Below are 15,827 nucleotides of genomic sequence, written 5' to 3' on the forward strand. Positions count from 1 at the left end.
GGCTTGTGATCAGGAGCAGCTGTTGCCTTGAGTCACACGTTCTGAGTCGGCAGGTCAGGAAGGCCCAAGAACCTGCATTGCTGACAGTGCCCGGGGCACACAGTGCTGCTGTCCAGACCCCAGCTGGAGGACCTTACTGTGTATAGACTCGGGGCTGAAGGGCTGCAGACACCCACCGTGTGTGGCCACACGTGACCAGGCATGAACTCTGTCCCCATGACATCCCCTGTCCCGGAGACACTGTCCTGAACTCACAAACGTCCCCACGAAAGAAGGAGCGCCCAACCAACAAACAAATTCATTTCTCAACCTGAATCCCTTGAGGGGTGTTTGACTGTGGGACGCATTATGTAATCTTCATTGCCAGGAAATTTACCTTCCTAATGGCATTTTGCGAGTCTTCATTTGAGTCTGCCTTCCCAGGGCTCTCGGTAACTAGGAGAAGCACACCGTGGTATGTGTGTGGTAGGGGGCAGCGAGGGGTGGGCAGACATCGGGGACCTGAGGCTGGAGGGCACAGACACTGGGCTATACCCAAGGGTGGGTGCCGCCCCCATCGTCCACCGTTCCCACCCCTGCCTGCCCATGTCATGTCCTGGGCACTGTGCTTAATATCCTATTCCGTTTGCTATGAGAAACCATGGGCCATTCATCATGCTAATATGTTTTAATGAATGAATACGCAGGAAACATGTACGATGTGGCTGCATATGGAGGGGGCGGGGCTCATCCTGGGAGTGCAGAGGCTGATGCCCTGGACCCTCGGGGGAGAGTGGACCGCAGGCTGCTGTCTGTTTATGGTTGGAATGAGTGGTTCTCTGTGGCACCCCTCCTCGTGGGGTCACCTTGACACTGTCCGGTAGCTTTGTCCTCAAGAGGGAACTTCCTCTCCATCCCACTGAGTAGCAGCCTGGTGTCCACTGGTCCTCTCTCGGATGTACACAAAGATGCCACATGTGCTCTCCCACTTACAAGTTCACAGTGGCATCTCAGCACCCCAGAGAAGGCTAGGGGAGGGACTGAGCAAAATGGAAATCACAAGGGATGGGAATAACCTGGAAGCCTTCCCAGAGGTGGTGTCTGAACACTTCCAGGGCAGCGGGAGGGTTGGAGGAGGGAAGAGTCCTGGGTCACAGCAGAGACTGCACAAAGCCTGTCCATGAGCACAGCACTGGGGTGGTGTTTTTCACTTTGATATCTCTAGACATGGGAGATGCTCAGCAAACTTAGGAAGTGCTCAGCAAACAGTTATTTACTGAGCGAATGGAGCAGTGAAGGTAGGGGACAGAAGGAGTTGTGCGGGGGAACCTCTGTGGGTGCTGCTAAGAGTTGGCAAGCAACTGTGGTTGGCAGGCTGGGCCTGGGTCCTCCTTAGGGACCCTCCCCTCTTGCCGTCTCCCTCCTCATGAGGCTTCCCTGACAGTGTCCTTCGTCCTTGCCCTTTGTAGCCTACAGGTGTCTCAGTGCCTTGGCCCCCCAGCACCCAGGGCCCGGGCACATGGCTCAGCTGCCCCATGCTTCCCGCTGGTCTAGCCCGGGGCTCCTGTGGGCGGGAGTACGAGACCATGGTGGGCTCCTCCTCCTCCCAGAGGCAGATGGGCTCCGAAGGTGAGAGCAGAGCCTTGGATTGACCATGCTGGGGTCTGAGCCCTACCTGCGTGGCCTCAAGCCAGCCCCGAGGAGCTTCACTGCGCTCCTCTGTGAGGTAGGGGAGGCAGGTGGTGGGCTTGTCCCCAGACACAGCACCCCCTGGGGCCAGCACACAGCCTCCCGGCCCTCCTGGCTCTCTCTTCCCACCTGGTTTGAAGAGGGTCCCTGGCCCAGCAGGGGGTTGCTTTCCCCAAGCCCCTCCCTCACCTTGAGGAGCTAAGAGTGTCTTCCCCATGCTCTTGATGTTTTTTTGTCAGGAAGCCTGTGAGCAGCAGTTGAAAGGTGCTGGGGGTTCTCCCACTGCTTGGGGGCAGCAAGGCAGCCACTGCCACCCTCCCAGTGCCCCCGCGGGAGGGGCCTCCAGGCTCAGCAGACAAGCCCATCAGGTGACGGGCGGCCCACCCCTGGGCAGAGAGGTCCCGCCCCCACCGCTCCCACGTCCTTGGACAGCCGCTGTTTCCGGTTAACCACAGCCCCATGTGTCCCCAGAGCTGCTGGTTCTTCATGGCACCTGCACACATGTGTGAACACACACACACACAAGTGTGGATACACACGCACATGTATGGACATGCGCGCACACACAAGTGTGGCTACACACACGTGTGGACACGCACACACAAATGTGGATACACACACGTGTGGATATGCGCACACACAAGTGTGGATACATACGTGTAGGCACGTGCACACACAAGGGTTGGTACACATGTGGACACACACGCATGAACACACGTGGACACAGGCACACAAGCGTGAATATACGTGGACATGCACGTGTGGATATACACACGTGTGTGGACACACGGGCAAACACAATCATGGATACACACGTGGACACGCATGTGTGAACACACGTGTGGATATACGCGTGTGTGGACACGGGCACACAATCATGTGAACACACGTGTGCACACGTGTGGATGTGCACACGTGTGTGGACACAGTCACATACAATCATGGATACACACATGGACACACACGTGTGAACACACACGCACACACAAGCTGGATACACACACGTGTGGACACACACACAGTGAGTTACAGATTCAGGGCCGGGCAGCACCCTAGAGGATTTGTGAAATGGGGCAAGGACCCCTCCTCAATGAGGGGCAGTGACTGGCCGCAGCTCCCTGGACTCCCCAGCTGAGCCCTGGTTGTGTTCTGGTCCCACCCCCTTTTACAGAGACCCGGCCTCTGGGGTCCTTGCTTGGCCTAGCAGCCTCATGCTTGGCAGGGGCCCCCACCCCACACTTGCCTTCCTGGGCCCTTCAGCCAAACAACGGCAGCCGGCTCCTCGCTGATTTCCCCCGGCAGGACAGAGTGCGGTGGAGGTGAAGCTGATGGGAGAGGGGGATTTATGGGGCCACGTTATTTACGATTTGTATGCAGTGAGCTTGGAGGGAATTACGGCTTAATCGTGCGAAAATCCGTCCCCTCCCCTGGGGCTTCTCGGCTGAGATCTGGGCCCGGCTTAATGCAGGAAGGGGCTGAGTCTGGGCTGAGAGACAGCGGTAGGCTCTGGCAGGTGGCGGGGCTCCATTCTGGGGGGTGGGGGTGACAGCTCAGTCAGTAGATCAGGAAAGCGCCTGGGGTCCTTCGGGTGGAGGTTCTTACTCTTTCTTGTGCCTTGAACCCTCTTAGCATCCGTTGAGGCACACAGATCCCTTCTCAAAAAATGGTCTTGAATGCATAAAATACATTAGGATTATGAAAGCCATTTTATGGGAATACACTTACCCAAAGAGAGAAGACAGGTGAAGTCGTAATCTGTGGCTTTTTTACAAATGTGTGAAAGAAACATTAAGGGGTGGGGTCTGCTCACACCCTAGTTTTGGAGTTGGGGCGAGTGCAAGCGTAGCACGGTGCGAAGGACCTACAGCTTCTGTTCGAGACGGGGTCTCGGGCAGTGCTCACGCCCTGGGTTTGCAGCCACTTTTGTGGGTGCTGACATTCCAGTTGGCGGACAGTAAGATGGAAAGGTAGGGTGTTTTCCTGTCCAGGCTCTCGGGTGCCCGGAGTTCTTCCTCCAATAGAAGAAAGTGGCAGAGAGCGCAGGCGGAGCACGACCAAGCTGCTTCCGGGCACAAGGCCAAATCGGTGCGCGTTGATCTCGCGCCGCGGCAGCTCTGGGTCAGCTCTGTCGGCCTTCACGGTGCAGATGGGAAACCAGGCCGCCGGCAGGGAGACTCGAGCAAGAGTGTAGCCGGGCTTCCCCTGTGCGAAGGCTGGGCAGAAAGCAAGGTGCCCCAGAGAGCCATGTCAGGAGACTGGCCCCAGTGCTGTGGACTGAGTGGGAGCCCAGGCTCGGGCCCACATGTGCTCCACATGGAGAGCAGGGCTCCGCAATCAGGACGCTGTTTGCCAGGGTGACCCGGCCCATCAACCACTCAGCCGCCGCCAAGGCAGGAGGGGCCTGAGACCCTTCTGGAAAATGAGGGTCTGTGGACCAGAGGAAAAGGATACATAAGGTGGAGGAGACCTGGGATGCTGGAGGGAAGGGGTCGGGGCGGTGGGAACCCAGCCAGGCCTGCACCTCATTGCCACCAGGAATGGCCAAACACGGGCCTCAGCATCAGATTATAAACTTGCCGAGTGGCTTGGAGTCTGGAGGCTCTGCCTGGATTTTCCCTGAAGTCCCTCTAGGTCTCAGGGGTAGGGGCAGACACACAGTGCACCCTGTAGTCCCTGGAGTATCCACTGAGCCAGACGCCCCATGGAAAAGGTGGGAGAGGAAGGGGAGAAAGCTGAAGGCTGGAGAGCCTACCACCCCGCGGGCCCTGAATGAACCAGTACAGGGTGTGACGGGCCTCCCAACAGCCCTAACTTAACAGAAGATACTGAACTGGCTGCGGGGAAGAGTGTACTGGATGAGGCAGGAAGGGCCACCACTCAGGCGGATTCTCAGCCCTGGCCTTGGAGCCGCCGCTTCCTCCTCCCCTCAAGCTCCCCCTGGTGTCTGCCGGGGGCCCCTGGTCTCCCCTCCACACCAGGGCAGCCCCATCCCAGCCCCCTTCAGAGTCCCCTTCACACCTACCGCCTGCATCACCACCCTTAACCCGACCTCCAGTCGCCTAGCTGAGGAAAGGTGAACTGGAGCCCAGCTGGGGCTGGCGCCCCCCTCTCCCCAGGGGCGTGCCGAGTCCTTCATCCGAGCCCTGAATTGTGTGCATCCCTTTCCGGCTCCTCGCTCAGGGACTCCAAGCTGGCAGCTTGAAATCAGTGGAGGGGGTAGCATTTACACCATGGAAATATGCAGCCGCCACAACGCAGGACTTTTTCCCCGCAACAGAACCCTTGTGTGACACTCACCAGCACACCGCTCTATCCGGCTCTGGTGGGGGGTAGTGGATTGCCAGGTCAGCCCATCCTCTGAATGCTGGAGAAGGGTGTCAGGCCAGGGGTGGGCACCTGCAAGCTCAGAAACCCTGGTTGGTTGCTGGGTTAGAAGGAATTCCGTGAGACTGGGTCAGCCTGCTCGACGGAGCCCTGGGGTCTTGGGGACGGTGGGTGGAGGGACCGCCGTCTTCTGCTCCCACGGACAAGAGTCCACAGCTGTGGACAAGAGTCCAGCTACAAGAGTCCATAGCTGTCATGCTGTGTCCACTGGCTCCAGAGTCAGGTGGGTCTGGGTCTGCCACGTGCCGCTGTGGACTCTTTAGCAAGTGACTTCCTTCTCCGTTTCTCTCCTCGGTGGAGAAGGTCAGTTCACAGGCTGTTCAACGATTCTATGAACTAATGCCTTTTTATTGCTTTATGCAGTGTTGGGCTCTCCAAGTGACCCATGGCTGTCACTCCTGCATTCATCAGTATTACTCAACACGTACTGAGCATCTGCTGTATGCCGGTGCTGTGTCAGGTGCTGGGGAACTCAGTGGTGAGCTCTTGCCCTTGGGAGTTCCCACTCAAGTTCCCTGGCACCGTGACTGCAGCCCTGCTCTGTCCTGAAGCATCTATACCAGCACCCTTGCTTGCCAACACCATGCCCCAAAGTCTCTGGCTTGACGTATACCGGCCTGCAGGGATCCGCCCACCCTGCACGCCGCTGGGATGACATCTTAGCTCTTGGAAGGGAGGAGGCATGAGATTCCAAGAGGGAGAAATCCCTGCTGTGCCTCTGGGGTGGTGGGCTGGAAGGGGACAGGAGGGGTCTCACATGGAGGTGGGGGCTGGGTTTCCAGGACTCCCCCTCCATGAGCCAGGACTTTCCTCTGGTGCCTGGGCTGGGAGGGGCCTCTGTTCCCGTCTGGCAGGGCCACTCTCCCATGAAATTTGGGGGCAGGAGCCTGTGAGCCGTGGAGGTGGCCTGTTTCTGGACTGAGAAAGTAAATGAGTCTGAGGCAAGAGGAAAGTGAGGGAGTGTGGCCAGACCGTGTGCTGTCCTGGCGCTCCACCCCCGGCCACCCTCCCGTGGGTGACCTCTAGCCCAGACAGCCTCCGCTGAATCCTGGACCCGCTCTTCCTTTTGCTCTGGGTCTTGGCAGGTCCTGGAAACCTCGACTGTGTCTATTTATTTTCACACTGATGCTCCCGGGGGAACGAGTCCCCTCCCCTCCAGGAGTGGGGAGCCCCTTCCATGAGTCACGCAGGAGACACTCCGAGGCAACAGACTTGCCGAGCCCACGCCCGCCTCCACCCGGCCCCTGCTGTCAGTTGGTCCCCTAGGAAATTGGAATATCAGCCTGAACCAAACACCGTGGCGGAGTTAATTGTTTGTCCCCCAAAAGTCATGTCACGTGCTTCAGACTTAGCTGATGCTCACAGGCCCCCGGGGTGCGCGCTCCCAGAGGCAGGGCCCTGTGCTGGCTGGCGCGGCCCAGCAGCCAGAATTTCGACCTAGTGGATGCTGGGTGCTTATTCAGCGAGCAGGTTCACACACACCATTGCTCCCACTCCGCTGGCGCAGACTCGAGAACACCAACCCTGCCTGCACTCGCCAGCTGGTCCTCCCCTGGGCCGATTCCTCCTCATCTGAGTGGCCAGAACATTCTCCACCTCGGAGGCCCCTCTCCGAGATCGCAGTGGTCCTGGGTCTCTGGGGGCAGGGCCAGGATCCACTCTCCTTGGAGAAAATCAGAGGACGCGTGCTATCCCTGCCTGGTGTGTCTTAAGTCACAGCAGGACGACTTGCCAGAATCAACCAAACTCACCCATACCTGTCAGCAAGAACATGGCAGGCCGTGATGCGTGGACCTGCACGCACAAGGGCTGGGGGTCTCTTGCCCCTTCCCTTGATACCATCGCGTGTCCCAGCTTCATCTTCGTTCCTCTTCAATAATCTCATCTTCGTTTTCTCCCCAAAACCTCACCTCCCTGTGACCAGCACATTAAGAAAACAGAATAGAGACATCACCTCCAAGAAGACAACCGAATGTGTTAGTCTAGTAACACCCCCTTTCTCTCCTGCTCCTCGTGTTCCCCCCCGCCCCAGCCCTTTCCCCTCCGTGAGCCCCCACCCTCCCCACTGCTACCATCATGTGATCACGGGCAGTCCTCTGACTCCAGGAAACGCCATCTCTCTGCTCCCGAACCAGCCTACCCGGGGCAGCCAGGGACAGAGGGACCCTCCCTCTGAGCAGGTGGGTGTCGACCGAGACCCCCTCCCCAATCGGGAAAGGTGCAGTGGTCGTGGAGGCAAGCAGAAAGCAGGCTGGATTCAGATTCGCGTGGAACCACGGACCGACGTTTCCTCACCTGTAAAAGGGGGACAACCATCCCACATATTCCTGGAGCTGCGCCAAGGGACAGTCAAAGTGGGCACAGTGTTGTGGATTCTTCACACTCTCAGAGGGTCAGCAAGGGGCGGACGAGTCCCCGGACTGCAGTCGTGCGGGCACGGGGTGGAAGTTTCCAGAAGGCAGGTTTCAGCTCTGCACGTGGAAGAGCATCCCGGCAGAGCTGCCCTGGGAGGGAAAGAGCCTCCACGCTGGCGAACATGCATTGCTGGGCTCGTTTGGACAGAGCCGGGCAGGTACCAGGAAGGGCACAGAGATGAGAGTCACTGTCTGGCGGGCACTGTCTGGTGTCGCCCGTGGTCACCTCCCATCTAAGGCTCAGGGATTGAAGGAGTCTCGGGTTTGCTCGGGATGCAGACTCCTCAGCGTTCAGCGGTTTGGGGCACGGCCTCACACGTGCATGCCCTGGGATGGGGAGGGCAGGACCATCCTGCTCCCAGACTGGGAGGTCAGACCCTTGAGGTGCCCTGGCTCAGCCACCACTGGGGACGTGAACCCACATGTCCTGCCTGCCAGCAGTCAGTCCCTAAGTCAGCTGCCTCCTCTTCTGACACTGATGGGCACCGTGGATGCCTCGAGAATGACCCAGTGATGCTCACAGGGGGTCCTCTGCACGGGCCTCTTCTGGAAACCGACTGTCCCGTTTTCCTGGTCCTGTGAATTGTCCAACACTGCATGAAGGCTCAGGCTTGGCCCCTGTTCCTGGCTTAGGGAGGCAACATCTGTCCCCGCTGTCCTGGGAACATGGGCAGTGCCCTGCGCACACAGGCACAGCATCAGTCCAGCCTGTGCACCTCCTGTGTCCCAGGTGCCAGGCAGCAGAGGCTCAACTGATGCCAGTGACCTGGGTAAAGATTGGTATTGGGGGGGCATTCCTGTGAAGGTGGTGGGGGGGGGGTCCCCTCTCCTCTCAGGACAGGTGAGCCATGTCCAGAGTGGGACAAGCAGATCACACACCTACCTGTCTGGTCCTTGAAGCTGGTGGTTCTGCCACGCTCCCCTCCTCCGCCCTGTCTGGAAGCCTCTTTGCCCAGAGGTGGTGGAAAGATGGCGTGGTGCCCAGCCTTTGCTGCCAGCCTGCCTTCTTTCTGCAGCCTGGCCTGCGGACCAGGCCCACCGCACCCTCCCTCCCAGGGTGAGGAGTCTGGGAGGCAATTAGCCTAATTGTCGAGGAGGGGCTGGGAGCAGAGATCCCCAAGGGGACTGTGCAGGGAGGAGCTCGGAGGGCCTCTGTCTGCAGCTGCTTCAGCTCTTCCCTGCCCCCAGCACCCTGCTCCCTGAACATCCTGCCCAGTGCATCCCACACAGAGGGGACCCTCCCCACAGATGACAGGAGCTCACTGGCCAAGGCCTGAGTGCGTGGATTTCCATTGGGCCGGTGATGTGGGCAGAGACACTTGGGGGAGTCTTAGCTCTAGATCTTAAAGATGAAGGGCCCTCCTGCCCAGACCCTGCCTCCAGGCAGATGAGTCCCTGTCCCCTTTCCACAGACTAAGAGGTTAGGCTGTGCCCAGGGTCACCTAGAAATGGAGGCATTGAGTCTGCACTCAGGGTCTGGTGCCAAAAGCTGGACTACCCAAGGTACAGGAGCAGAGAAAAGGCCATTAGCTGCAGGGCCTCCCCGAGAGGCTGGCTGGGCTCTCACTGGTCAAAGCCCCTCGCTGCCCATTCCTGGGGCTGGACAAGCCCTTCCATCTCATACCACTGTGTCATCAGGTCCCAGCAGGGAGCGGGTGGCTCACTGGCTCTAGGATAATGTGAGTTTATTTACAAGGAGACTTTCCAGAGGTGTCTGGAGGAGAGCTGGACCATAAAGAAGGCTGAGCACTGAAGAATTGATGGTTTTGAACTGTGGTATTGGAGAGGACTCTTGAGGGTCCCTTGAACTGCAAGGAGATCAAACCAGTCAATCCTAAAGGAAGTCAACCCTGAATATTCATTGGAAGGACTGAAGCTGAAGCTCCAATACTTTGGCCACCTGATACGAAGAGCCGACTCATTAGAAAAGACCATGATGCTGGGAAGGATTGAAGGCAGGAGAAGGGGATGACAGAGGATGAGATGGTTGGATGGCATCACCGATTCAATGGACATGAGTTTGAGCAAACTCCAGGAGTTGGTGATGGACAGAGAGGCCTGGCGTGCTGCAGTCCATGGGGTCGCAAAGAGTCGCACACAGCTGAGCAGCTCAACAACAGCAAGAACTGGAGGATGGGCTGGAGGGACCACCAGGAACAGTGTAGGACCCCCGACTGACAGTGACGGCGCTGTTACCACCTCAGGCCTAAGGAAGAAGCAGCAGTAGAACCAAGAAGACTGCAGGGTCCTGGAGGGGCACCTCACTTGAGTCTGGATCCCCTCTGGTCTGGGGAGAGACAGCCTCCCAGGGAGAGAGCAAGGGAATAAATACCCCAGACTCACCCCCAGACTCTGGAAAGCAGAGGACTGAGCCCTCGCCCCGCCTTCATGGCCAACCACACCCCCTCCCCTGACATCACCCCCTGCCTTGAATCGGTCTACTCTCTAATGTCGTGGCCCTCAGTTCCCCTTTGTCAGATGAGTGAACTTTGCTCTCTAGAACTTACTGCCTTCCAGCCACCATTGCTGTTGACTTAGAATGGTCAGTTCCTCTTGGGCCAGAAACCCCTCATGGCAATGAAGAGAGTGGTGAGTCAGAACCAAGAAAAGAGAGTGTGTCTGGCAAGAGATGAGGGGTCAGCACATTGCGTGCTGTCGAGGGTCAGGTCAGATGAGGACTGGGAGCTGACCCTTAGATGGTCAACATGGCAGAGGTGGGAACCTTGCCCAGGGTAGTTTCAGGGAATGGTGCCTTGGAGACTCTGCCGGGGGTGGGATGACGAGGGAACAGGAATAAAGGAGTTTAGGCTGCAGGTGTAGGCGACTCATTCAAGAGACTTTGCTCTGTAAGGAAGCAGTGCATGGGGTTTGTAGCTGACAAAGCTGAGTGGTCAAGGAGGGTTTTCTTTCCCTATCATGGGAGCCAGTCAGCAAATTGCCAGAGCTGTGAGCATATGCTGGTGAGAAGGACTGGACACCTGTGTGCATGGAAGTGACCAGTTAGAGATGGGAGCAGAAATGGGAGGGAAGGCCAGGGGCGGGACAAGAGGCAGGAAGGTGAACAAGTGAGCGTGGACATGGCCTTCCATTTCCACGGGAAATAAAAGCACAGTCATCGCCAAGAAGAACATTGGAGCGTGGTGGGAGGGTTGGGGAGGAAGAGGGAAATGGTCATTGAGAGCGAATGGCAGATCCAGGCAGAGGACAGTGATCTAAGGAAATTGGGCTGATTTTGTATGTTTTCCCAGAGTGTGGGCCACGGAGTGGAATGGGCAGAGCTGCTCTTAGCAATTTGCCAGGCAAGTGTAAAGACAAGAGAGAGAGACAGGTTTGTAGAGGGGGTGGGAATAAATGACTTGACCATGGTCTTTAAGCTTTTAACTCATCTGTCCATCTACTCAACCACTCCCCTTTCATCCATCCATTCTCCACTTTATATCCATCTTTCCATCCATCTTTTTATTTATTTTTTTTAATTTTATTTTATTTTTAAACTTTACAGTATTGTATTGGTTTTGCCAAACATCGAAATGAATCCGCCACAGGTATACACATGTTCCCCATCCTGAACCCCTCTCCCTCCTCCCTCCCCATACCATCCCTCTGGGTCATCCCAGTGCACCAGCCCCAAGCATCCAGCATCATGCATCGAACCTGGACTGGCGACTCATTTCATACATGATAGTATACATGTTTCAATGCCATTCTCCCAAATCTTCCCACCCTCTCCCTCTCCCACAGAGTCCCTAAGACTGTTCTATACATCAGTGTCTCTTTATCTCTCCATCTATCCACCCATCCACCCCTCTGTCTGTCAGTTCTTCCATTCATCCATCCACCCATCAATCCTTTCATCCATCCAACCATCCAGCCATCTTTTTATCCAGCCAGCCATCTTTCCATCTGTCTTTTCATTTATCCATCCACCCACCCATCCTTCCATCCATCCATCCAGTGTGCATTGAAACTTCCAAGTGCAGCAGAGTGCTGTGCTGAGTGCAGGGATGTGGGCATGGAGGGCAAGTGAGGGAATTCACGATCCCTGGGGAGCCACACTAGTTCACAAACTGCTCTGAAATCACCTGAAGCCATGAGACCTGGCCCGGCAGGGGGACTCTGCCCAGCTCACGCCACCAACCCCAGGCCCTTCGTTGTGGCCCCAACAGACCCGAGAAGAAGGAAGAAAACGAAAGTGACACACACTGTGCAAACCTCTGTGTGCAGGCCCCCGGACACCCTCTTAGGGCAGACCTGACCCTCTGCTGTTCCACCAGGTCTGCTCTTAGGGCTGTCAGCGTGGGCTGCACTTCAGAGTCTTGTGGGGAAGTTTGGTTGTGAAGTTCCGTTGCCCGGTGTGCGTCCCAGGTACGGGCTGTGCAGCCTAGGAAAAGGCCACTCGTGGAACCGTAGCCCCTATGCGTGGGCGTGAAGGAGATGCAGGGCAGGGGTGTCGAGAATTGCCCAGGGCCCCCCAACACGCTGGGGGTGACCACTGCAGATGGGAGATGTACTCAGAGCAGATGAGCAGTGACGTGGGGCCAGTGGGTGGATAAGAGGGGGGTCAGATCTCTCCATGTGCTCTCCAGGGTCTCGACTCTCACGGGGCTGTGAAACCTCACCTCCACCTAGACCCCCCAGGAATGGCTACAGTTCTGGACGAGGAGCAGGGAGCCAGGTTTAGGAGCTGGCAGCCCATGCCATACAGGTCTCTGTACCTCAACTTTATTGGCTGGGAAATGGGGGCACATTGTCCACCTGGTAGGTTGGAGATTCGATGAGGTTACATCTGCAGAGCAGACAGCACCATGTGCTCAGATGCGCTGACTTCATGATGTCACAATGTCGCTCGAGGTCCCCATCCCTCAGCTGCCTCCTGCCCACCCCTGACCCCTCCAGACCCTGGCCCTCAGGACCCCAAACACCCCTCCCGCCACCCCCACCGTGTCGCAGGTTCCCCTGACAGTCTGGGCCCCAGGCCCCAGCGCGGGAGCCCTGCAGAGGGAGAGATTGGCAGCTGTCCCTCGGGCACTGGGGAGGGTCGCAGCGGGGGTGGGGCTGGGGAGGAAGCAGACAGGAGAGCAGCCCCCCTTTCCTAGAGCCTCGGAGGAGGTGGGGAAGAGGGGGCGCTGGCAAGATGTAAGTTAGTGAAGGTTCTAATCAAATATTTATCAGTTAATTGATCTCCGGAGGCTGCGGACAGCGCCTTCCCCCTCACCCGGGCCTTTCCACACTCCTGCCTGGCTCTCGGCTTCCCTCCTCTCCTCGCCCCCGCCTCCTCCCTGCCTCTACTCCGCCATCCTGGAGCCTGGGTGCTCCTCCACCCCTGGGAGCCTCCCGCCTCGCGGGCCCCTCCTCCCTCCTGGTGAACCCACCCCGGGTCCCACTGGGCCGGAGCCAGAGGACGCGACCAGCGTGTTGGCCGACTGGGTGACGGGGCTTCTCGGCCGCTTGGGAGCAGTGAGGCAGGACCCTCATGAGTGTGTGCGTAGGCCTGTATCCGTCCACTTGTCAGGGGCCTGGCGAGAGAGGGGAAGGATCTGGGGGCTTCCCCAAGGAGGAGCGGGACGAGACCTCTTTTTTCATGTCGGGTCGCCCAGAAGTGAGGGCCATCAGCACCGAGGCGGAGGCTGGCACTGGGACGGTTGGTTGCACGGTGGAGCTGGGCCCTGGGCTGATGTGGGGGCCTGCGGTCGCTGGCTAGAAGGGAGGTGGCCAGCCAAGCAGACTGTGGCAGTGGGGCAGGGCTCTGGCCTGAAGGCAGAACACCGCGTCTTCCGTCCAGTCTCCGTTGGCCTCGTGTGGCCAGTCCCCTTGGGCCACCTCCCCCACTCACGGTCGACTCAACATCTGAGGAGTTGGACTAACTCTCCCACCGGACGGCAGACCCCACCGGAGCAGGGACTACCCATCCTGCTCCCCACCAGAACCACAAGCCCAGCACCCCAGCTTCCCAACACACAGTTTGGGGTGAATAAATAGTCACCAATTGAAGGAACAGCGTGAGCAAGTCAGCGTGCCTGCTAAAAGAAGCACCTGTCTCGGGGTGGGGAGACTCTAAAACTGAGGTCAGACACACAGAGGTTGATGGGGGTGGGCACGGGAGCACACAAGGTCCCCTGTCCGCAGGGCACTGGGAAAGCAGTCAACCATCCCCGCGTGTGCAATGGTCCTTCCACATTGTGGGGGCTCCTCCTGCGAGAGGTGACCCTGTCCTTCCAGGTGGTGAGGCCCCTTCTCCCCCAGAGGCACCCTCAGAAGGCCAGGGGTGCCTCCCCTGCTCATAGTGGCTGCTGAGAGCCTGCCCCCTAGTGTGTGTCCACAGGGAGGATTGGCCAGAACACTAGTCCCCTCCCCTGAACCCACAAGGGACCCCAGTCCCTTCTCTGAGGCTGAGAGATTTTTCTACCAGGGCTTTTCTTTGTACCCAATACCAGTGGTTCTCACAGCCCCCAGATTTGGGGAGGAGGTCTGGAGTGAGCCGAGAATCTGCATTGCTGACCAGACCCCAGATGATGCCGATGCTGCAGATCCCAGCACCCCATTTGGAGAACCACTGTCCTGGGGCGCTTCCAGGCCTCGCCAAGGGCTTTTCAGAGCCCCAGGTTGGCTGGGGCCAGCATCGAGGGAATACATTTCCCCCTGGGGCAGCAGACCTTTGAGGGTGGGAAGGATCACTGGGACATCTTGGAGATCCTCGAGACGGAGGCCAGAACCCTCTGTGCCCTACGGACAGCACCTCACCCTGTGGCCACCATGAAGCTGAGTTGTATGAGGCTCCATGTCTTCACGATCAACTCCAGTCCTCCCCTCTGCAGGCTGTGAATCGTGTCCTCACCCCTGCTTTACTAGTGAGAAAACCGAGGCTTAAAAGCCTTTCTCAGGCCAGAGAGTGGGGGTGTGGCCATCCAGGGCCAAAGGCAGGATCCTGCTGCTTCTGGAAGGTTCTGCGTCTTGACTGGCCCCATGTCAGTCTCCTGGTGAGGAAGGTTTCACAGGCCATCACCGCTGGGGGGCCCTGCATAGAGGGTACACGGGGCCACCCTGAGCTATTTCTTACAGCTGTGTCTGTCTACAGTTATCTGGAAATGTTTAATTATTTTTAAAATTCGGTGGATTAAAAATAAACCTTTAGTGTGCTCGGACCTGACAAATTCACACAAGTGGCCTCAAACTCAGGGGTGTCTCGCCACAGACCTGGGCTCCCCTGAATGCCCCTGGAAGCCCAGCTGTGAGCTGGATGCCCCGTGCTGGGGGAGCGCCCCATCCCATGCGGCCTGGACAATGCTGCTCAAAGTCTAGTTCAGGACCACAGGGCCTCCTGGAGAGGGGCCGGTGAAAGGAGGCAGAGTCCCGGCCAGACCGCGGTCTAACCAGCCTTGCTCTCTCCTCCGCAGGGCAATCAGGACGCCACGGCTCCGCCTGAAGCGATGGCCCAGCCCTACCCCCCAGCCCAGTACCCCCCTCCGCCACAGAACGGCATCCCCGCCGAGTACGCCCCACCCCCACCGCACCCCACGCCGGACTACTCGGGCCAGACCCCGGTTCCCCCAGAGCATGGCATGACCCTGTACACACCAGCACAGACCCACCCGGAGCAGCCAAGCAGTGACACCAGCACACAGCCCATCACAGGGGCCCAGACGGTGCCGGTAAGGGCCCCCCCAGCCTCGGAACTCCAGGGGGAGGGGCCTCGGGGCCTGCGTATGGAGAGGCAGCCCATAGCAGGGGTGTCTCTGCCCCCAGGAAGGCTCTCTCAGCCTTCCGGCTCTCCACCATCTGACACCCAAGAATCTTTCCGGTGGGCAGATGCCACGCAGGGGCCCCCCTCTGCCTCCCCAAGCCATAACTTCAGGCCAGCTCTCACCTCATCTGGGAGAAGGAGCATGACCTCAACCATCAGTGACCTGTTAATGAGAAACGAGGGAAACAGCCAGGTCGGGGGCCTGGGCTCACCCGGAGTCCCGGGGGACCCAGCAGTGGTGGGGGGGGCGGGGGACAGGGGAGGGGGGTTGGCTGGCAGCAGTGAGCAGAGGCCCAGAGCCCCTCAGAGCTGTCTCGGGTTGCAGGCCCTCCTATCATTTCTAATCACTTGTAATCTATCTGCTTGGCTGCCCTCCAATCAGATAACTTCAATTATGTGGTTGTGATGCAGTTCCAAGGATAAAGTGCTGAGCCTGGCACTTCTTGGAGATTTCCTGATAGCCAAGGATCACGTCCAGGAGTGGCTGCTGCCCCTGGCCCGCCTGGGGTGGGCACCCTGTGGAGGGAGCCCCTCCAAAGACTGGGCTGCTGCGTCCCCGCCCCCAGCCTCCTCTGTTGCATCCTCTGTGGACCCGCCCTGCCGAGCTCCAGGGCTCTGGG

At 58.4% G+C, this 15,827-nt stretch overlaps 1 protein-coding gene across 16 annotated transcripts in view; it reads left to right on the forward strand.

Annotated features, from left to right (window-relative positions):
• The window catches only part of RBFOX3 (RNA binding fox-1 homolog 3), a 445,251-nt gene that overhangs the window by 403,755 nt on the left and 25,669 nt on the right, over positions 1–15,827 (forward strand). For all 16 annotated transcript variants that reach the window (XM_059877939.1, XM_010816526.3, XM_005221191.3 and 13 more), the window contains 1 exon segment: positions 14,861–15,115. In XM_059877939.1, the coding sequence (XP_059733922.1) occupies positions 14,894–15,115 (222 nt within the window). In that variant the 5' untranslated portion in view covers positions 14,861–14,893.

This window comes from Bos taurus, chromosome 19 (genome assembly GCF_002263795.3).
Source record: "Bos taurus isolate L1 Dominette 01449 registration number 42190680 breed Hereford chromosome 19, ARS-UCD2.0, whole genome shotgun sequence".
NCBI classification, from domain to species: Eukaryota; Metazoa; Chordata; class Mammalia; order Artiodactyla; family Bovidae; genus Bos; species Bos taurus.